The sequence below is a fragment of the Pseudophryne corroboree genome, chromosome 10 (genome assembly GCF_028390025.1).
Source record: "Pseudophryne corroboree isolate aPseCor3 chromosome 10, aPseCor3.hap2, whole genome shotgun sequence".
NCBI lineage: Eukaryota > Metazoa > Chordata > Amphibia > Anura > Myobatrachidae > Pseudophryne > Pseudophryne corroboree.
The window spans coordinates 178,674,857-178,697,071 of record NC_086453.1 but is presented as its reverse complement, the minus strand read 5'-3'; the positions used below and the strand labels follow the sequence as shown (position 1 = coordinate 178,697,071).

The window sequence follows — 22,215 nt, the reverse complement described above, 5'->3', positions numbered from 1 at the left end:
TCTTCATGGAAGATTAAGTAGGGGCTTTTACAAGACAAAGCCCCCAACTCCAACACACGTCTAGCAGAAGCTAAGGCAAACAAAGTGACAGCCTTCCACGTAAGAAACTTGACCTCAACCTCCTGTAGAGGCTCGAACCAGAGTGAAGGAACTGTAACACCACATTAAGATCCCAGGGTGCCGTAAGTGGCACAAAGGGAGTCTGGATGTGCAGAACCCCTTTCAAGAAAGTCTGAACCTCAGGTAGGGAAGCCAGTTGTTTCTGGAAGAAAATGGAGAAGGCCGAAATCTGGACCTTTATGGATCCCAAACTCAGGCCCATATCCACACCTGCTTGCAGGAAGAGAAGAAAATGTCCCAGTTGAAACTCTACCGTAGGAAACTTCTTGAATTCACACCAAGACACAAACTCTTTCCAAATGCGATGGTAATGTTTAGACGTTACTCCTTTCCTAGCCTGTATCAGGGTAGGAATAACCTTGTTCGGAATGCCTTTCCGAGATAATATCTGGCGTTCAACCTCCATGCCATTAAACGTAGCCATGGTAAGTCTTAATATCCGAATGCCCCTGTTGCAGAAGGTCCTCCTGGAGAGGAAGAGGCCTCTGTCTTCCAGCAGTAGATCCGCGTACCAAGCCCTTCTTGGCCAGTCCGGAGCAATGAGGATTGCCTGAACTCTTGTTCTCTTCACGAGTTTTAGAATCCTTGGAATGAGTGGAAGTGGAGGAAACGCGTACACGGACTGGAACACCCACGGAGTTACCAGGGCGTCCACCGCCACTGCTTATGGGTCTCTTGACCTGGAACAGTACCACCGAAGTTTCTTGTTGAGACGGGAGGCCATCATATCTATTTGAGGTACACCCCAAAGATTTGTCACCTCCGTGAACACCTCCGCATGGAGGCCCCACTCTCCTGGATGGAGATCGTGTCTGCTAAGGAAGTCCGCTTCCCAGTGTCCACTCCCGGAATGAAGATTGCCGACAGCGCTAATGCGCGCCTTTCCGCCCAGAGGAGGATTCTTTTTACCTCTGACATTGCAGCTCTGCACTTCGTTCCGCCCTCTCGGTTTATGTAGACCACCGTCGTTACATTGTCCGACTGCACCTGAATGGCCCGATCTTGTAGAAGATGTACCGCTTGTAGAAGACCGTTGTACATGGCCCTTTGTTCCAGAATGTCGATTGTAAGAATGGATTCCAGACTTGACCGCCTTCCTTGCAAGGTTTCCCCTTGGGTGACTGCTCCCCAACCTCTGAGACTTTCATCCGTGGTTAGAAGGATCCAGTTCTGAATCCCGAACCTGTGGCCCTCTAGCAGGTGAGGCAATAGTAGCCACCACAGGAGTGAAATCCTGGCTTTTGGCAACAGACGTATCCTCTGGTGAATGTGCAGATGAGACCCCGACCACTTTTCCAGGAGGTCCAGTTGGAAGGACTGTGCATGAAATCTTCCGTACTGAAGAGCCTCGTAGGAGGCAACCATCTTCCCCAGAAGGCAAATGCACTGATTAACCGATACCCGGGAAGTCTTCAAGACATCCCGGACCATAGTTTGGATCACCAACGCTTTCTCCACCAGTAGAAAATAGGATTTTGGTACTTACCAGGTAAATCCTTTTCTTTGAATCCATAGGGGGCACTGGAGTACTCTTGGGATATGGACGGCGTAGCAGAAACAAAGGCACTGAATATTTAAATTTAGAACTCTCCATATCCCAGAGTACCTCAGTGTACGACCTCAGTGTTTTTACTGAGCGAACTACTATAGAGAGGTTGACAATGGAGAATTCCTATAACATAACGGACAACAACAAAGTTGACCCATAACGTTACTGTCAACTGAACAGTTGACACCATAACCGATAGACCTTTATAATTTGAACCAATCGGTGAAAATGTGTTACCATAAGCTCCTCTGAGCTTAATACAACCCAGGTAAAACTGCTCTGGGTGGGCGTCCAGTGCCCCCTATGGATTCAAAGAAAAGGATTTACCTGGTAAGTACCAAAATCCTATTTTCTTTTTCATCCACTAGGGGTCACTGGAGTACTCTTGGGACGTACCAAAGCTTCCCTCGTGGGCGGGAGAGCTGTTTGACACTTGTAACAGTAGGCAGCCAAAGCTAGATGCTGATGCCGCAACCGTTTCATAACGTGTAAACGCGCACAAACGTGTGCACTGAAGGCTATGTAGCCGCGTCGTAGACGCTCCACGACCAGCTGGTCCTGACATTCCCACAGAACCTGTGGGATGAGCTATTACTGACGTAGGCGACTGTAACTTAGTCTTAAAGTAAGCCTGACTTGTAGTCATTTTTATTCAACTGGATAATGTCTGCTGAGAAACTGGCTAACCCCAGTTGGCAGCATCATAGAGAACAAACAACGTATCCGTATTACGTACTGTAGACGTTCGGGACATATAGACGCGTAAAGCGTGTACCACATTCAGAATTCTAGAATATGCCCACTATTGGTGTATTGATGTGAAGAATAAGAAATCGGAATTCGTCCGAAGTTCTGCTTTGTCATGAGAAAACTCAAATACGGTGGCTTGGAATACAAGGCACCCAAACATGAAAACAAAACCCTTGCCGAAGCTAAGGCTAGAAGAAAAACGTTTTCCAAGTGAGAAACTTAATCCCCATTTGTTGTAAGGGTTCAAAATATGAAAACTGTAAGAAATCTGAACCCAACCTCAAGTCGCCTGGCGCTGTAGGTGGGATAAATGGAGGCTGCACTTTGATGACACCTTGTAGAAAGGTGTGTACCGACGCAATAGAGTCAAACGTCTTTGAAAATAACTTGACCACACAGATACCTGCACCTTCAGTGCAAATAAACGCAGTTCTCCATCCCACCCCGTCTGTAAAATAACAGAATACAGGTAACTTGAAAGATGATGTCGGAAACTTCCGAGCTTCACCACCTATATAGGCACACCAAATTTTGTAATAATGAGCTGCCGTAAGCGGCTTCCTAGCTCGTAACATGGTTGGTATAACCGATACTGTAATGCCCTATTTCTTTTCTTAAGAGGGCGGTCTGAACCCCCACCCCGTCAACCGCAGCCGCGGTACATAGGTAACTAGGGGTAAAAGAACGGTCCCTGTTGTAACAGGTTGGACGTATTATGAGCGGGCCAAGATCGTGTGCCAGTATTCCTTGGAGATTCGAGAAGCAAGCTCTTTGAAACCCATGAGATATCACTAGTATGACTGTGACGAACTGTCTTATGATCCGTTTTAGCAACGGAGAGAACAGCGGAAAATGGTGGAGCCAGATACACGAGGCTGAATAACCACACGAATGTGAGAACCTCCACCGCCACTGCCCTTGTGATCTGTCGTTCTGTACACATACTGAGCGTTTGTAATTGTGGCGAGATGCCATCATGTATACCTGAGGGTAACCCCTCCTGTGGATTCACATATGAAAAACCTCTGGATTTAATGCCCAGTTTTCAGGATATAAATCCCGACGGTTGAGATTATCTGTCTAACATATGTCCACTTCCGGAATGAACCTCGTCGACAACATCACCTAATGGTGTTCTGGCAATTGAGGATTCAAGCTACCTGCTGCATTGCCATGCGGCTTCTTGGTCCTCCCTGGTTGTTGTGTATGCAACTCCCGTTGAGTTGTCTGACTGTACTTGGACAGACTGAAAGCGAAGTATGTAGTGCATTGTAAATTGCACGGAGTTCCAGGACATTTATAGACAGCAATCTGTCGTGATCCGTTTTAGAACCCCTGTCGCTGATCTTTTTTAACTACAACTCCTCAACCTCTGAGACTCTCGTCCAGAGTATATACACCCTCGCCCCCCTGTGGGAAACGCGAGAGAAGCCCGGCGAACTAAAGCGCTTTGAAAACACATCATTGTTCCTAATAGGCGAATACACCAATGTACCGCTAGTGTGCGTGGCTTTTGCACTAATTGTACTAGATGGTATATTTGTTCTTGCTGGTGTAGTAGGTAAATGTCTTTGATTTACCGTATTTATAATCATACCTAGGAATTGAAGTCGTTCAGACGGAATTAGATGCGATTGCTTTTTGAACTTGACCTGCCACCGTGTGTACGTTAGTAGCGCCAGTAAGAAGAACCTCTGTTGAGACAGAGTTCTTATGAGCAGATCGTCTAAGTATGGAACGATTGTCACTGGCAGGGCTCTGAGATGAGCTATCATCACCAACATCACTTTGGTAAATACCCGAGGCGTTGTCAAGAAGCCAAACGGTAGATGAAATGGTTAATGGTTGTGGCGTTTTGCAAAACGCTAGAACCTGTGATGCGGTGACCAAACTGGAATGGGTATTGAAGATCAAGCGCATTATGCAATTTTGTGGCTCCAAATATGCAAATACTAACCGCAGAAATTCCATTTTCAAACTGCAGTAATTGACTTGCTGATTAAGACTGCGACGGAGCCCTCTGGTTTCGTTACGCCAAACAGAGGGGAATAAGTAACCCTGACTCTGTTGGTGTACTTGGAAATAAAACCAGCTGAAACCAGCAGAGACTGAATGACAACCTGCCAAACCGTTCGACAGAGGCAGTCTTGTCCTTTAATCTATAAATAGCGGAGACATCCATGAGTTGATGTCTGGAAACCCCGCCAATGTAACATCTAAAGACGCGCTTCCACAATTGGAAAATGGAGATGGCCTAAGAAGTCGTCAAGCCACTGGCTTGTTGACTGTAGCGTCCTGTCGTTACAAGGCGTGACTGTTTTTGTACCACCGCCTTGAAAAGACTAGTCTAAAGGGATTAAAACGCCGGAACAAAGTATTTTCGTTTTGATACTGGAGGCGGCAATGGCTGAATATCAAATTTAGGACCAAACAACCTCTGGCCTTGTCGTGCTGAAACTAGCGACGATGAAAAGTGAGAATCGACGTAACCGGCGTTAGCAGAAGCTTTACAGATATACTCTGCAGCTTCTCATTAACCGTGATCGTCATTGTTTCCATACATAGAGTCTAGTGACCGAAATGTATCTTGGGTCTTTATAATGTTTGACACAGACGAATTCACCAATGGCGGATCGTCCCATTTAGATGTGGAAACGGTTAAATAGTGTTTAGAGTCTACTTAGTCTCTGTAAAAATTGAGACATTGACTCACTGGGTCTTAGCAATGCATGTTGTCAAAAACCCCGCACTATCTGAGTGCTGGTCTAATGTACCGTTCTCACTTGTAGTTATCGCTGTGAGATTTGACATAGAATCGTCCGACTGCATTAAATTATAAGACCAGTTAAATAAACACCCTGGTACCCAAAGGGAAATTGGCCCTTTGGAAAGACTGTCCTTCGTTAGAGCTGGCGGAGTAACTTCCGAGACTTCGATGTTACCGCTCCTGTCGAGCGGAGTTTAATTTTAATTGCCAATGCTTAACATAGGATCTTTAAAATTATTTTTAGTCTGCGCTGGAGCCTTACTCGCTATGCAGACAGACACCACAATAGGCAACGGACAGACACTTGCACGACTTATTGAAGTTATTATGTGTCATATATATATTTTTATTGCTGAAAAGCATATCTCTGAAAAGCAGTTCACATGGGCAGCCTATGTGAAACCCGAACCAAATTCCCACTAACACCCCTGCGCCTCTGGTGGCTTAGAGATGTAGGGCAGGAATGTTCCAGAATCACAAACTGGAAAACAGGAAGCATGGTTAAAATGGCCCCTTTGCCATGCTGACCCTGATAATCACAGAACAAATTACAATTGTTTCAGTGTTAATATAGCCTATTATGTGATAATCACAGGCAGGGTACAACACATGCTCTATGAATATAATTACAGACATTAATATAGGCTCAATAGCCTATTATACAGCAATAATAAAGGCTCACTAGCCTATTATACAGTGATAATAACAGACATTAATATATAGGCTCAATAACCTATTATACAGTGATAATCACAAACATTAGTATAGGCTCAATAGCCTATTATACAGTGATAATCACAGACATTAATATAGGCTCAATAGCCTATTATACAGTGAAACTCACAGGACAGGTTACAATACATTATAAATACCTGTCACATATATATAGCTGCATATACATACACTGTTGCTGTTCATATAGGTATTTTACATACCCTTGCCGCTGTGATCCGCCAGATTCCACCGCCCCTCTTCCCCCCTGTAACGCTGTGTCTCCGCGGGAAGCCCGGGAAGACTTGCAGGGAGGCCTTCTTGCAGCCTCTTAGCGCTGGCACTGATCTGCGGGTGGATGGTGCTGGGCGGCCGGTACGGAGCGGCTGGGACGGGCGGACGTAGCGCTGCTGTATGGAGCGAATGGGCTGGCAGACGTAGCGGCTGGGCGCTGTGGCGGGCGGATGAGCGGCGGAAGCGGCATATCAAAACCCCCATAGCGGGGCGGCAGCCTGCGCTGACCGTCCCCGTTCCCCAGCCTACCTTGCTCTTGTATCTCTGATCATGGCTGCGACGGGGCTTCTTATGTGTAAGCTCCGTCCAGCTCTCCAGTCATGGCTGCGACGGGTCTTCTATGTGTAAGCTCCGTCCAGCTTTCTCATCTTAGTCATGGCTGCGACGGGGCTTCTATGTATAAGCTCCGTCCAGCTGTTGCAGGAGAAGTGGGCTGCCTGTGGCTGTGAGGGTGCTCTTTGTGAGGACCGACACGCCATGCGCTGTCCGTGCAGCGGCACTATCCCGGACCCATGTTTTTCCTGAAACTGGGAAGGGATGTGCTATTGAAAAAAGTAAAAATAAAAAGTAAAAATGAAAAATTAATAAAATCTTCCACAAAGTGTGGGAACTCCCACAAGCCGATGTTAGTGCTTTGAGCACAGAAAAAACACTGAGGTCGTACACTGAGGAACTCTGGGATATGGAGGGGTGGAGAGTTCTAAATTTAAATATTCAGTGCCTTTGTTTCTGCTACGCCGTCCATATCCCAAGAGTACTCCAGTGACCCCTAGTGGATGAAAAAGAAATACCCTCTGCACTTCTGTGTCGAGGATCATCGCCAAGAAAAAAACCTCCTTGTCGGCTCCAAATGTGACTTGGAAAGATTCAGGATCCATCCATGTCCCCCGAGGAGTCGAGTTGTGAGAGCAATGGACTGCAACAACCTCTCCTTGAAGATGCCTTTATCAGCAGATCGTCCAGATAAGGAATTATATTCACCCCCTGCCTGCGGAGGAGAATTATCATCTCTGCCATTACCTTGGTGAATACCCTCGGTGCTGTGAAGAGGCCGAACGGCAGTGCCTGGAACTGATAGAGACAGTCCAACAGCGCAAATCTGAGATAAGCCTGGTGTGGCGGCCAAATCGGAATGTGGGGGTACGAATCCTTGATGTCTAAGGACACCAGAAACTCTCCCTCCTCCAGCCTTGAGATCACTTATCTCAGAGACTCCCTTTTGAACTTGAATTCCCTCAGATAAGGGTTTAGCGGCTTCAGGTTCAAAAGTGGCCTGACCGAACCATCCGGTTTCGGTACCACAAATCGGTTTGAATAGTAACCCTGGTTTACCAAATGAGGTGGAACTGGAACAAATACATCTTGCCTTTCTAATCTTTGAATGGCTTCCTGAAGGATAGCCCTTTCTGTCACTAAATAGGAGCTTTTCTAGAAACAAACATGTGTTGTTCTTCCTGAAATTACAGTGTCAGTGTTTCTTTTTAACACGCTCCTGACATCTACACCTGCTGGAGACTACTATTTTGTGAGCTGAACCAACAATACAGATATCCCAGCGTATCAAATTACTAATATCTAGCACAGTTATGCTACAATATCACTAACATTACAGATTACAAAATGGCTACCGAAATGCAGGTAGGTGAACAATGCATTTTCAGCTATAAACAAAAAAAAAACATAACTCTACCTGCACTCTTAATAGCACATCTGACAGTAGTAAAATGGTCCATTAACATTTATCTCATGTACTGGAAAACAGACATCGTAGCCATTTGATTCCAAACAGGATTTTTTTTTTTTAAACTCTATTTAGGAAGTCTGTATTACAGACATAAAATAAACATCAAAATGATTTATTTGACACAATCACAAAATGAATCAGAGAATAAAAGCTATTATACAGTTGTATCAATTTGCTAAATAAGGTAATACTAATAACATTTCTAGGCAATTGGAGAGGGGATGGGAGTGGGAAGGGTCCCACTGTTCATCACAAGTTAGCAGAGAAGTTAGCACTAGGTGGGAGCAAAGTGAGGAGAATTGAGAACCTGTCCCAGCAGGAGGAAACCTTGAAGCAGATCCCACATGCATGTAGAAAAAAAAAAAAGTTCCCATCCCATCTGCACACATCCACACCAGCAAGTACAAGGGACACATTTTGGTCCGTCAGGACTACGATACCATTTATAATAAAACTTTGTAAGAATTTGCTTTGATTAGAGTGGATGCTGACCTGGGGCCAGTATTTTCTCCGAATGTTTCCCAGTAGTCTTCCACTGGTCAAACAGTTTGGTTTTGCCACAAAACACAAAAACCGAAAATGTTGTACTAATGAATAGTTTTTAAACAACTGCTATAAAAATCAGTTCATGTACAGTATGCAGTGGTACAAGATAAAAGGGTAATTTTATAAATGTTTTTAAAGAGAACCTGTCCATAGGTTCTTGGTTTATTTTATTGCTGTGCTAAATAGTGTCTAAAGCACTGTGTAATCGCAAAAGACAGACACACCCAAGGATCATTCCACACCAAGGTCAGCTTTCAATGGAACTCATGGCAGGTAAGTGTGCACACAATTTAGGTACTATCCCAATAAGGAAAAATAAAAACCTCATAGAAGATAAGTACCTTTTCTTTCACATTTTCAAATGAAGATGGAGAAACCACTGAGAAGCAGACAAGGAACACATCTGTCTGTGGATAGCTAAGGGGTCGTAATCTATCATAATCTTCTTGTCCTGTAAACAGAATAAAGTTCATCAATAACTGGAAAACCATACACCATACTTTTTGGTAAAGAAATATAAAATCAGCTTTTAAAAGTACACAAACACAGCATACTGCCTGGATCAGAATTATTTAATTTAACTTACTATTGCAATGTTGGTAAGTTACATACCTGCTGTATCAAATAGTCCTAGAGTGTATGGCTCCCCGCCGATCATAACTGTGACAGCATAGTTGTCAAATACCTGTGAAGCAGAAAGTTATTACTGTAAGCTTAGATGGTATTTTAGCAAAAACAATCGAATTGACCCGACAACCCGTTCACACTGCACAACTACCCGGGTTGAATCCGCATACAACCCTGGTCACTACCAGGGTTGAAATACCAGGTAACTCGACCCAGGATATTTCCCTGGACCCTTTCAGACGGCACAGCAACCAGGGCTAGTGTGCGCTCGTGTGCAATAACCCGTGTTACAAGCGGTCGGTCTGAAAGGGATATTAGTGGCTCAGGGAACAAAACAAACATTTTGGGTCTATGGCCAGGAAACTTCCCAGATCTTAATCCCATTGAGAATTTGTGGTCAATCCTCAAAGAGGGTGGACAAACAAAAACCCACAATTTCTGATAAACTCAAGGGCAGACATTGTAGTTCAATGAAGAGTGTCTGACTGCAATGCCACAGGCAATAGGTTCGCACCCTGGGTAGGTCAGTAACTCGAATGTCATAAAAAGGACAGTGTGAATGAACAACAAAGATCAGGTTAAGATCAGGAATGTTGTATAGGTATTAGTGAGGTGGTAGGAGCCCGGAATGGTTAGGAGATGCTGGGCTTCAAAGAGGGTGAAAGATGCAAATGAAAGTAATTAAAATAAGAATTTACTCACCGGTAATTCTATTTCTCGTAGTCCGTAGTGGATGCTGGGACTCCGTAAGGACCATGGGGAATAGCGGCTCCACAGGAGACTGGGCACAACTATAAAGAAAGCTTTAGACTACTGGTGTGCACTGGCTCCTCCCACCATGACCCTCCTCCAGACTTCAGTTAGGATACTGTGCCCGGAAGATCTGACACAATAAGGAAGGATTTTGAATCCCGGGTAAGACTCATACCAGCCACACCAATCACACCGTATAACTCGTGATACAATACCCAGTTAACAGTATGATAACAACTGAGCCTCTCAACAGATGGCTCAACAATAACCCTTTAGTTAAGCAATAACTATATACAAGTATTGCAGACAATCCGCACTTGGGATGGGCGCCCAGCATCCACTACGGACTACGAGAAATAGAATTACCGGTGAGTAAATTCTTATTTTCTCTGACGTCCTAAGTGGATGCTGGGACTCCGTAAGGACCATGGGGATTATACCAAAGCTCCCAAACGGGCGGGAGAGTGCGGATGACTCTGCAGCACCGAATGGGCAAACTCTAGGTCCTCCTCAGCCAGGGTGTCAAACTTGTAGAATTTAGCAAACGTGTATGACCCCGACCAAGTAGCTGCTCGGCAAAGTTGAAGAGCCGAGACCCCTCGGGCAGCCGCCCAAGAAGAGCCCACCTTCCTTGTGGAATGGGCTTTCACTGATTTAGGATGCGGCAGTCCAGCCGCAGAATGTGCAAGCTGAATCGTACTACAGATCCAGCGAGCAATAGTCTGCTTTGAAGCAGGTGCACCCAACATGTTGGGCGCATACAGGATAAAGAGCGAGTCAGTCTTTCTGACTCCAGCTGTCCTGGAAACATAGATTTTCAGGGCCCTGACTACGTCCAACAACTTGGAAGCCTCCAAGTCTTTTGTAGCCGCAGGCACCACGATAGGTTGGTTCAGATGAAAAGCGGATACCACTTTGGGGAGAAACTGGGGACGAGTCCTCAATTCTGCCCTATCCATATGGAAAATCAGATAAGGGCTTTTACATGACAAAGCCGCCAATTCTGATACACGCCTGGCCGAAGCTAAGGCCAACAACATGACCACTTTCCATGTGAGATATTTAAAATCCACGGTTTTCAGTGGCTCAAACCAATGTGACTTTAGGAAATCCAACACCACGTTGAGATCCCAAGGTGCCACTGGAGGCACAAAAGGGGGCTGAATATGCAGCACTCCCTTAACAAAAGTCTGAACTTCAGGTAGTGAAGCCAGTTCTCTCTGGAAGAAAATCGATAGAGCCGAAATCTGGACCTTAATGGAACCCAATTTAAGGCCCACAGTCACCCCTGACTGTAGGAAGTGCAGGAAACGGCCCAGCTGAAATTCCTCCGTTGGGGCCTTCCTGGCCTCACACCACGCAACATATTTTCGCCATATGCGGTGATAATGGTTTGCGGTTACTTCTTTCCTAGCTTTAATCAGCGTAGGAATGACTTCCTCCGGAATGCCCTTTTCCTTCAGGATCCGTTGTTCAACCGCCATGCCGTCAAACGCAGCCGCGGTAAGTCTTGGAACAGACAGGGCCCCTGCTGCAGCAGGTCTTGTCTGAGCGGTTAAGGCCATGGGTCCTCTGAGATCATTTCTTGAAGTTCTGGGTACCAAGCTCTTCTTGGCCAATCCGGAACAATGAGTATAGTTCTTACTCCTCTTCTCCTTATTATCCTCAGTACCTTTGGTATGAGAGGAAGAGGAGGGAACACATAAACCGACCGGTACACCCACGGTGTCACTAGAGCGTCCACAGCTATCGCCTGCGGGTCTCTTGACCTGGCGCAATACTTTTCTAGTTTTTTGTTTAGGCGGGACGCCATCATGTCCACCTGTAGCCTTTCCCAACGGTTTACAATCATTTGAAAGACTTCTGGATGAAGTCCCCACTCTCCCGGGTGGAGGTCGTGCCTGCTGAGGAAGTCTGCTTCCCAGTTGTCCACTCCCGGAATGAACACTGCTGACAGTGCTAACACGTGATTTTCCACCCATCGGAGAATCCTTGTGGCTTCTGCCATCGCCGTCCTGCTTCTCGTGCCGCCCTGTCGGTTTACATGGGCGACCGCCGTGATGTTGTCTGACTGGATCAGTACCGGCTGGTTTTGAAGCAGGGGTTTTGCCCGACTTAGGGCATTGTAAATGGGCCTTAGTTCCAGAATATTTATGTGCAGGGAAGTCTCCTGACTTGACCATAGTCCTTGGAAGTTTCTTCCCTATGTGACTGCCCCCCAGCCTCGAAGGCTGGCATCCGTGGTCACCAGGACCCAGTCCTGTATGCCGAATCTGCGGCCCTCTTGAAGATGAGCACTCTGCAGCCACCACACTAGAGACACCCTTGTCCTTGGAGACAGGGTTATCAGCCGATGCATCTGAAGATGCGATCCGGACCACTTGTCCAACAGGTCCCACTGAAAGGTTAATACATGAAACCTGCCGAATGGAATCGCTTCGTAGGAAGCTACCATCTTTCCCAGGATCCGCGTGCAGTGATGCACAGACACCTGTTTTGGTTTTAGGAGGCCTCTGACTAGAGATGACAGCTCCTTGGCCTTCTCCTCCGGGAGAAACACTTTTTCTGTTCTGTGTCCAGAACCATCCCCAGGAACAGTAGACGTGTCGTAGGGACCAGCTGTGACTTTGGAATGTTTAGAATCCAGCCGTGCTGTTGTAGCACCTCCCGAGATAGTGCTACCCCGACCAACAACTGCTCTCTGGACCTCGCCTTTATCAGGAGATCGTCCAAGTACGGGATAATTAAAACTCCCTTCTTTCGAAGGAGTATCATCATTTCGGCCATAACCTTGGTAAAGACCCTCGGAGCCGTGGATAGACCGAACGGCAACGTCTGGAATTGGTAATGACAATCCTGTACCACAAATCTGAGGTACTCCTGGTGAGGATGGTAAATGGGGACATGCAGGTAAGCATCCTTGATGTCCAGTGATACCATGTAATCCCCCTCGTCCAGGCTTGCAATAACCGCCCTGAGCGATTCCATCTTGAACTTGAATTTTTTTATATATGTGTTCAAGGATTTCAAATTTAAAATGGGTCTCACCGAACCGTCCGGTTTCGGTACCACAAACATTGTGGAATAGTAACCCCGTCCTTGTTGAAGTAGGGGTACCTTTACTATCACCTGTTGTGAATACAGCTTGTGAATTGCCTGTAACACTGCCTCCCTGCCTGAGGGAGTGGTTGGCAAGGCAGATTTGAGGAAACGGCGGGGGGGAAACGTCTCGAATTCCAGCTTGTACCCCTGAGATACTATCTGAAAAATCCAGGGATCCACCCGTGAGCGAGCCCACCGATTGCTGAAATATTTGAGACGGGCCCCCACCGTACCTGGCCTGTGGAGCCCCAGCGTCATGCTGTGGACTTAGAGGAAGCGGGGGAGGACTTTTGCTCCTGGGAACTGGCTGTATGCTGCAGCTTTTTTCCCCTACCTCTGCCTCTGGGCAGAAAGGACGCGCCTTTAACCCGCTTGCCCCTATTGGGCCGAAAGGACTGTACCTGATAATACGGTGCTTTCTTTGGCTGTGAGGGAACATGGGGTAAAAATGTAGACTTCCCAGCTGTTGCTGTGGAAACGAGGTCCGAGAGACCATCCCCGAACAACTCCTCACCCTTATAAGGCAGAACTTCCATGTGTCTTTTGGAATCTGCATCTCCTGTCCACTGCCGAGTCCATAACCCTCTCCTGGCAGAAATGGACATTGCACTAATTTTGGATGCCAGCCGGCAAATATCCCTCTGTGCATCCCTCATGTATAAAAGTGCGTCTTTTATATGCTCTACGGTTAGCAATATAGTGTCCCTGTCTAGGGTATCAATATTTTCTGACACGGAATCTGACCATGCAGCTGCAGCACTGCACATCCATGCTGAAGCAATAGCTGGTCTCAGTATAACACCTGTGTGTGTATATATAGATTTCAGGATAGCCTCCTGCTTTCTATCAGCAGATTCCTTCAGGGCAGCCGTATCCGGAGACGGTAGTGCCACCTTCTTTGACAAGCATGTGAGCGCTTTATCCACTCTAGGGGTTGTTTCCCAACGTGACCTATCCTCTGGCGGGAAAGGGTACGCCATTAGTAACCTCTTAGAAATTACCAGCTTCTTATCAGGGGAAGCCCACGCTTCTTCACACACTTCATTTAACTCTTTAGATGGAGGAAAAGCTACTGGTAGTTTTTTCTCTCCAAACATAATACCCTTTTTTGTGGTACCGGGGGTAACATCAGAAATGTGCAACACATTTTTCATTGCCTCAATCATGTAACGTGTGGCCCTACTGAAAGTTACATTAGTCTCATCGTCGTCGACACTGGAGTCAGTATCCGTGTCGACATCTGTGTCTGCCATCTGAGGTAGCGGGCGTTTTAGAGCCCCTGATGGCTTTTGAGACGCCTGGGCAGGCACAGGCTGAGAAGCCGGCTGTCCCACATTTGGTATGTCGTCAAACCTTTTATGCAAGGAGTCGACACTGTCGCGTAATTCCTTCCACAGCACCATCCACTCAGGTGTCGACCCCGCAGGGGGTGACATCACATTTACAGGCATCTGCTCCTCCTCCACATAAGCCTCATCAAACATGTCGACACAGCCGTACCGACACAACGCAAACACACAGGGAATGCTCTGACAGAGGACAGGACCCCACAAAGCCCTTTGGGGAGACAGAGAGAGTATGCCAGCACACACCAGAGCGCTATATAATACAGGGACTAACTGAATTATATCCCCTTATAGCTGATTAATATATATATATATATATATATATATATATATATATATATAGCGCCTAAATTTAGTGCCCCCCCTCTCTTTTTTTACCCTTCTGTAGCTTGCAGACTGCAGGGGAGAGCTAGGGAGCTTCCTTCCAGCGGAGCTGTGAGGCAAAAATGGCGCCAGTGTGCTGAGGGAGATGGCCCCGCCCCTTTTCCGGCGGACTTCTCCCGCTTTTTCTGTAATACTGGCAGGGGTATTTTTACATCTATATAGCCTCTAGGACTATATATGATGTAGATTTGCCAGCCAAGGTGTCTTATATTGCCCTCAGGGCGCCCCCCCCCCCCCCCCCCAGCGCCCTGCACCCATCAGTGACCGGAGTGTGAGGTGTACATGAGGAGCAATGGCGCACAGCTGCAGTGCTGTGCGCTACCTTGGTGAAGACCGAAGTCTTCTGCCGCCGATTTTCCGGACCTCTTCATGCTTCTGGCTCTGTAAGGGGGACGGCGGCGCGGCTCCGGGAACGAACACCAAGGTCGGGTCCTGCGGTCGATCCCTCTGGAGCTAATGGTGTCCAGTAGCCTAAGAAGCCCAAACTACCACCTGTTAGGTAGGTTCACTTCTTCTCCCCTTAGTCCCTCGCTGCAGTGAGGCTGTTGCCAGCAGATCTCACTGTAAAATAAAAAACCTAAATATACTTTCTTTCTAGGAGCTCAGGAGAGCCCCTAGTGTGCATCCAGCTCAGCCGGGCACAAGATTCTAACTGGGAGGAGGGTCATGGTGGGAGGAGCCAGTGCACACCAGTAGTCTAAAGCTTTCTTTATAGTTGTGCCCAGTCTCCTGCGGAGCCGATATTCCCCATGGTCCTTACGGAGTCCCAGCATCCACTTAGGACGTCAGAGAAAACATTATTGACAAGAGCCACCAACAGCACCCCCTAACCTGCAGCGCTATGTGCAGTGGCACACTCCGCACACACCTAGTTACGAAAGTTCTGTGGCCACGCACCTTCCCAATGAAGCCATTATTTATTTATTACCAATTATTTATATAGTGCACACATTCTGCAACACTTTACAGAGAATATTTTGCCATTCACATCAGTCCCTGCCCCATGGAAGCTTACAATCTACGGGGGTAATTCAGACCTGATCGCTGCTGTGTATTCCCCATTTTTTTTTTTTTTTTTTAAATACTCTGTGGAGCAAGGCTTGACACATCATGGTGTAGGCAGCTTCCTGCCAGAGCTTCTGCTAATATCCTGCTCCATCTCCTGTTTCCCTGGTGGTCTGTGGCTGAAAATTTCTGCAAGAGTGCCTCCCTTTGGAACAGTGTGTAACCCGCGGATGGAGGTTTTTGTCCATAACCCGTTTTATTTCAGTTACTACTTGTTCCTATACATTTATTTGACAAAGCTGTGTGTGATGGCGGATAGCCCAGTTTATCCTTCTGTCATCTCTCGAGAGACTGTAATTTGGCTGGATTACTTAGTTCCAGGTGGACTCGTCCTCCGGACTGATTTGCTCACCTTTGGACTGGGAACCATTTCACTGGTTGCAGAGACCCTTACTGTGCTCTGCTCTGTATACCGATTTTTGTTAGCTACTGTATAATTTCATACTGTTTGTACAGCCTTTCAAAGATCCAGTTGTGTTATATGGCTATTCTTATGCTCATTTTGGATAATTATTTGCATACAAAATACATTTTCCAGAATTTTGCTCTAATGTTTAAGGCAATTTATTTAGTGTTATTGTCACTAATATAGAAATATTAGTCTGTTTTCCGGCTCAGTGTATCTAAACCTACAGGTATGTGCATTTTTCACTACTTTACAGGAGCAGCCTGCCATATTTAGTTTGTGGTCATTTATTTTAATGCCAGAGCCACTTCGATTTATATTATGTCTGTTCTTCACACCCAGTTACCATAATATTTGCATAATATTTTACTATTCTATGGGTATAACCTGCTCTATTTAGTTTATGGCCTCTTATTAAATTGCCCGTCATTTACAGTATATCGTGTGCGTATGCTGTAGCTACAGTTTTTGCTGTTTTGCTACTTTCGTGTTTATTATAGCTAAAAAGTAGTTATGGTAGCCTTACCATGGTTATCTCTTTCTGTGAGGTACATTGGGTTCCACAGGGAAACATCAGGGCCTTTTAATTACCTACCGGTAAATCCTTTTCTCGTAGTCAGTTGAGGATACTGGGGCCCATTTAGTACCATGGGGTATAGACGGGTCCACTAGGAGCCATTGGCACTTTAAGACTGATAGTAGGGGCATAGAGGGAGGAGCCAGCCCACACCATCAGACTCGGTCTAAGAAACTGTGCCCGAGGAGACGGACATACTTTGAGAGGAGGATAGATAAGGATAGTGGTGAGAGATTTTAAACCAACATACACAGACACACACACGGAAAGCCAAGTTAACCAAACTTGAAAACAGGAACAGCAACGGCTGAACCAACATTACTTAACCAAGTAATACTGCAGGAAGAACGAAGCACGGGGCGGGCGCCCAGTATCCTCTATGCAGTTCGAGAAAAGGATTTACTGGTAGGTAATTAAAATCCTACTTTCTCTAGAGTATACGGGGGTCCATTTAGTACCATGGGGATGTACCAAAGCTTCCATACCGGGTGGGAGAGTGCCGAGGTCCCTGCAGAACCGATTGGCCTCTGAGGACCTTCAGTTTGGTCAAAGTATCGAACTTGTAGAACTATGCAAATGTGTTCGAACCTGACCAACTAACTGCTCGGCAAAGCTGTAAAGCAGAGACACCCTGGGCAACCGCCCAGGAAAAAACACACCGACCTAGTAGAATGGGCCTGTAAAGATTTTGGACATGGCAAACCTGCCGTGGAATACGCATGCTTTGAAGCAGGACACCCAATCTTACTGGGATCATAACGAACAAACAGCAAGTCCATTTTTCTGTGATGAGCTGTTCTCTTCACATACACCTTCAAAGCCCTCACAACATCCAAAAGACTTTGAAGTAGCAGAAGTGTCAGTGATAACCAGAACCACAACATGCTGGTTTATGTGAAACGCAGACACAACTTCAGGAAGAAATTGCTGGCGAGTTCAGAGTTCAGCTCTGTCCTTATGGAAAATAGGGACTTTTATGAGACAAAGACCCCAATTTCGATACACTTTTTGCTGAAGCCAAGAGCAAAAAAGTGTGACGATATTCCACGTAAGATATGTTACGTCCACCTCCTGTAACTGTTCAAACTAGTCCGACTGGAGGAACTGCAGTATCACATTGAGATCCCAAGGTGCCGAGGGAGGCACAAAGGGAGGGTGGATGTGCAGAACACCGTTCAAGAACGTCTGGACCTCCGGGAGAGAAGCCAATTGTTTCTGAAAGAAAATGGACAAGGCCGTATCTGGACTTTTAAAAGGAGCCCAGACGGAGGCCCACATCCACACCTGCCTGCAGAAATAGAAGAAAACATCCCAGACGAAATATCACCGCAGAATAATTTCTGCTCACACCAAGAGATGCAATTCTTCCAAATACAATGGTAATGCTTAGACGTTATCCCCTAACCGGCTTGGATCATAGTCGGGATTGAGCTTCCTGTTGAGCCGAGAGGCCATCATGTCTACTCCCGGAATGAAGACCGCTGACAAAGCCATAGCGTTTCTTTCTGCCAAGAGGAGAATTCTTCACACCTCTGACACTGCTGCTCTGCTCTTTGTTCCGCCCCATCGGTTTATGTACGTCACTGCAGTTACATTATCCGACTGGACCTGAATGGCCTGATTTTGAAGAAGTTGTGAGGTCCGAAGAAGGGCATTGTATATGGCCCTGAGTTCCAGAATGTTCACTGGAAGGACAACTTCCTGACTTGACCATCTTCCTTGAAACTGCACCCCGAGTGACTGCTTCCCAACCTCTGACGCTTGCGTCTGTGGTTAACAGAATCCAGTTCTGAATTCCGAACCTCCGACGAGGTGAGAAGTATGTAGCCACCACAGAAGGGAGATCCTGACTTTTGCCGACCGATGGATCCTCTGGTGCATATGAAGATGCGATCCAGACCATCTGTCCAACAGATCTATCTGGAAGGGACTTGCGTGAAACCTTTCGTATTGAAGAGCCTCGTAAGAGGCCACCATGTTTTCCAGAAGGCGAATGCACAGATGCACTGACACCTAGGCTGGCTTCAGGACGTCTCGAACCATCGACTGGATCACCAATGCCTTTGCCAACGAAAAGGAACACTTTCTGCGACTCAGTGTCTAGTACCATTCCGAGGAATGGGAGCCTCCTTGTTGGCCCTAAGTGAAATTCTGGAAGGTACAGAATCCACCCGTGATGCTGGAGTTTGGTTGAGAGACCGATGTTGTCTAGCAACCTTTCCCTGGACGGTGCGTTTGTCAGGAGGACTTCCAGGTAAGGAATTATGTTCACTCCCTGTTTGCGGAGTATAGACAATCTCTGCCACCACCTTGGTGAACACCCTCGGCACCATGGAGAGACCAAAGTGCAGGGTTTGGAACTGGTAGTAACAGTCCTGCAGTGCAAACAGTAGATAGGCACGATGAGGCAGCCAGATTGGAATGTGAAGGTAAGCATCCGTGATATCCAGAGACACCAGAAAATCCCCCTCCTCCCGCCCCGAGATTCCCACTCTCAGAGACTCCATCTTGAATTTGAACACTCTTAAGTACGGGTTCAAAGACTTGAGGTTCAGAATCGGTCTAACCGAACAGACTGGTTTCGGTACTACGAACAAGCTGGAAAAGTACCCCTTGTTAAGCTGATGAGGTGGAACTGGAACAATCTGTACCAGTTTTGGATGACATACTGTGAAGTTATACTTGCCTTTTGTGAAACTGGCAAGCCTGATTTGAAGAATCTGAGGTGGGAGCTTTCGGAACTCCAGTCTGTAGCACTGGGAAATAAGAACTATGACCCAGGGATCCTGTCACAAACTTGACCAGATCTGACTGAAGAATTGTAGTCAGGCTCCCACCTGACAGCCTTCCAGGCATTGCGGTCCACCGTCATGCTGAAGTCTTTGAGGAATCAGAGCCTGGGCTCTGTTCCTGAGCACCTGCAATTGCTGGCTTGCTTGGTTTACCTCTTGCGTCACTGGAGTACGTAGAAGCACCTCTGGATTTGCCATTGAACTTGAGCACCCGAAAGGACTGTAACGGAGAATAAGTCTTCTTGGTTGGGGGAGCTGCGGAAGGAAGATACGTAGACTTACCCGCAGTAGCTGTGGAAATCCATTTGTCCAATTTATCTATGAACAAGGCCTCTCCTGTGAATGTTAGTTCTTCCAGGCCTTTCCTGGAGTCCGCGTCAGCAGTCCACTGGCGTAGCCACAAGCACCTGCGTGCCAACACTGCCACAGCGGTGGTACGTGCGTTAAGCACGCCTATTTCCTTTATGGCTTCCACCATAAAGTTTGCAGAGTCCTGTATATGCTGCAGGAGTAAAACAACATCCCCCTAGACAAGGAATCTAACCCCTCAATTAGGTTACCTGACCATTTTGCAATGGCTTTAGTGATAAACGCACATGCAATAGTGGGTCTTTGGGCCACCCCAGCAGCTGTGTACAATGTGTCTTTCAGGGAGGCTGCACCAGGGACAGGCAAAACAATTTTAGAGACTGATGCGTCCACTATTGGTAGATTTTCCCATTTTTTCCTATCCTCCAGAGGAAAAGAGGAGAGCAAACTTTTAGGGACCAGAAACTTTATCAGGATTTACCCATGGTTTTTCAAACATTGTATTCAATTCCTTTGACACAGGAAAAGTAACTGAGGACTTTTTTACATTAAAATAAGATTCCTCACGCTCCTCTGACACCTTATCAGGAATATGCAGAACATCTCTGATAGCCTCTATAAGAGGTTCAATTCCCTGTGACAGAGCAGCATCCGTCCACCTCTCCCTCCTCCATATCTGACCTGTCAGAGTCAGACTGCAGGATATGGGCCAGAGTTCGCTTTTGCGGACAAATGGGAGGGGATTGAAACGCTCTTTTGGGGACTGAGTCTCTGCTCATAAACTGATCCACAGTCTGTTTTAAGTATTGCGCCTCTTTCTCATTGTGGGACAATTTTGCAGAAAGAGTTAAGGGAATGATCTTAAGAGAATTAACCCATTCCGGTGCAGCACCGCTAGCCTGTGAACCCTGAGAACCCAGTAGTGAGCCCCCTGGTGAAGAGAAACCATCCGCTGTTCAAGAAACACACTCTTCGCCTGACATAGGAAAAGGTTAAGCACAATTAACCCACAAAGCCCTTCAGGGAGACAGTTGTTTGGAGCGAGCCCCCACTGCACCCTTATCGCTAATGCCAATATTAGCCGGGTTGTAGGGGACCTAGTACACTAATAGTCGCTATCCCTCCGCTATGACCCGCTAGTTGGGACGCCGGCTCAGTACTCACTACTCTTCATTCATCTGGCTCTGTTAGGGGTGGCGGCGCGCTGATGGACCGTACGCTCGCCTTGGTGGGGCTTGCGAATAGGTCCCTCAGGAGTTCAGTGTCCTGTCAGTAGGGAGCGGGACCATTAACCCTTCAAGAGGTTGGGCCGTTCCCTCCGCTAAGTCCCATTAAGCAGGCAGACTGGTGCCAACCAGTCCTGCCTGAAAATAAACAGATAAAATAAATGCATAACACTCTTCAGGAGCTTCCGTCAGCGTGACTGGCTCCTACAGGCACATTTTCTAAACTGAGTCTGGTAAGTGGGGCATAGAGGGAGGAGCCAGCCCACACTATCAAATTCTTAAAGTGCCCATGGCTCCTAGTGGACCAGTCTATACCCCATGGTACTAAATGGACCCCAGTATCCTCTAGGACGTAAGATAAACAGATTTTTAACCACCATCTGCCTTTTGAATGTATCAGTTTTACTTAGCCACAGTAATGAATCCTTATCAATGATTCATAGGATCTGCTTAGTAGCAACCACCAGGGCAGGGACATCAATTTGCAATGGAGAATCCTCATCAGAAACACCTGATTCAGGGTCTGACAGGAAAGTATGCTGCCCCTCCTCTTCAGATAAACATCTGAGAGATACATGGATGGCGAGGAGGAAGCAGCCTGCTTAGATGATCCAGAGACACGGGAGTGACCTGGAGTAGACTTTTGTCTGACCAAGGATTGATTTAATTGCTACAACTGGTTAGACATTTTACACCCAAGCCAGATTAAACATAGGGACAAGTTGTGGCTGTAGTGGCACAGGTGCTCCCATCGGGGGCGTAAGCATTCCAGAAGAGTAGCTAGTAGGTTTGTGAACGCAGCCCAGGGTGGCTCCTGATTGGTTACAGGAGCTGCGTACTGACTGGGGGATGTTTGACGCCCAGTACACAGACCATCATAAAAAACTTCCCCTCTGGTAAACCCCCCCCCCCCCCCCCCCCCCCATTTTGCTCCCTTTTACTTGTAAGGAGCTTGAAGGTCCGGGCTAGCGTCTCTGCAGCGGCTGTGGAGAGAAGAAAATGGCGCTGGTGAGCTGTGCGGCTAAGCCCCGCCCCTTCCCAGGGCGCTTCAGTCCCGCTCAATTTTGAAATATTTATACTGGCGGGGGTATTATATACGGTGCCCGGGCCTTTAGCCAGTCCTAATGACATTAGTAACTGCTGCTCA

At 46.9% G+C, this 22,215-nt stretch overlaps 1 protein-coding gene across 2 annotated transcripts in view; it reads right to left on the bottom strand.

Moving 5' to 3' along the window:
* CDC42 (cell division cycle 42) overlaps positions 1 to 22,215 on the bottom strand; it is a 208,867-nt gene that overhangs the window by 47,775 nt on the left and 138,877 nt on the right. For both annotated transcript variants that reach the window (XM_063942959.1, XM_063942958.1), the window contains exons 3-4: positions 9,094 to 9,166; positions 8,823 to 8,932 (exon numbers count right to left, since the gene is read on the bottom strand). In XM_063942959.1, coding sequence (XP_063799029.1) covers positions 8,823 to 8,932; positions 9,094 to 9,166 — 183 coding nt within the window. The remainder of the gene's footprint in view (positions 1 to 8,822; positions 8,933 to 9,093; positions 9,167 to 22,215) is intronic.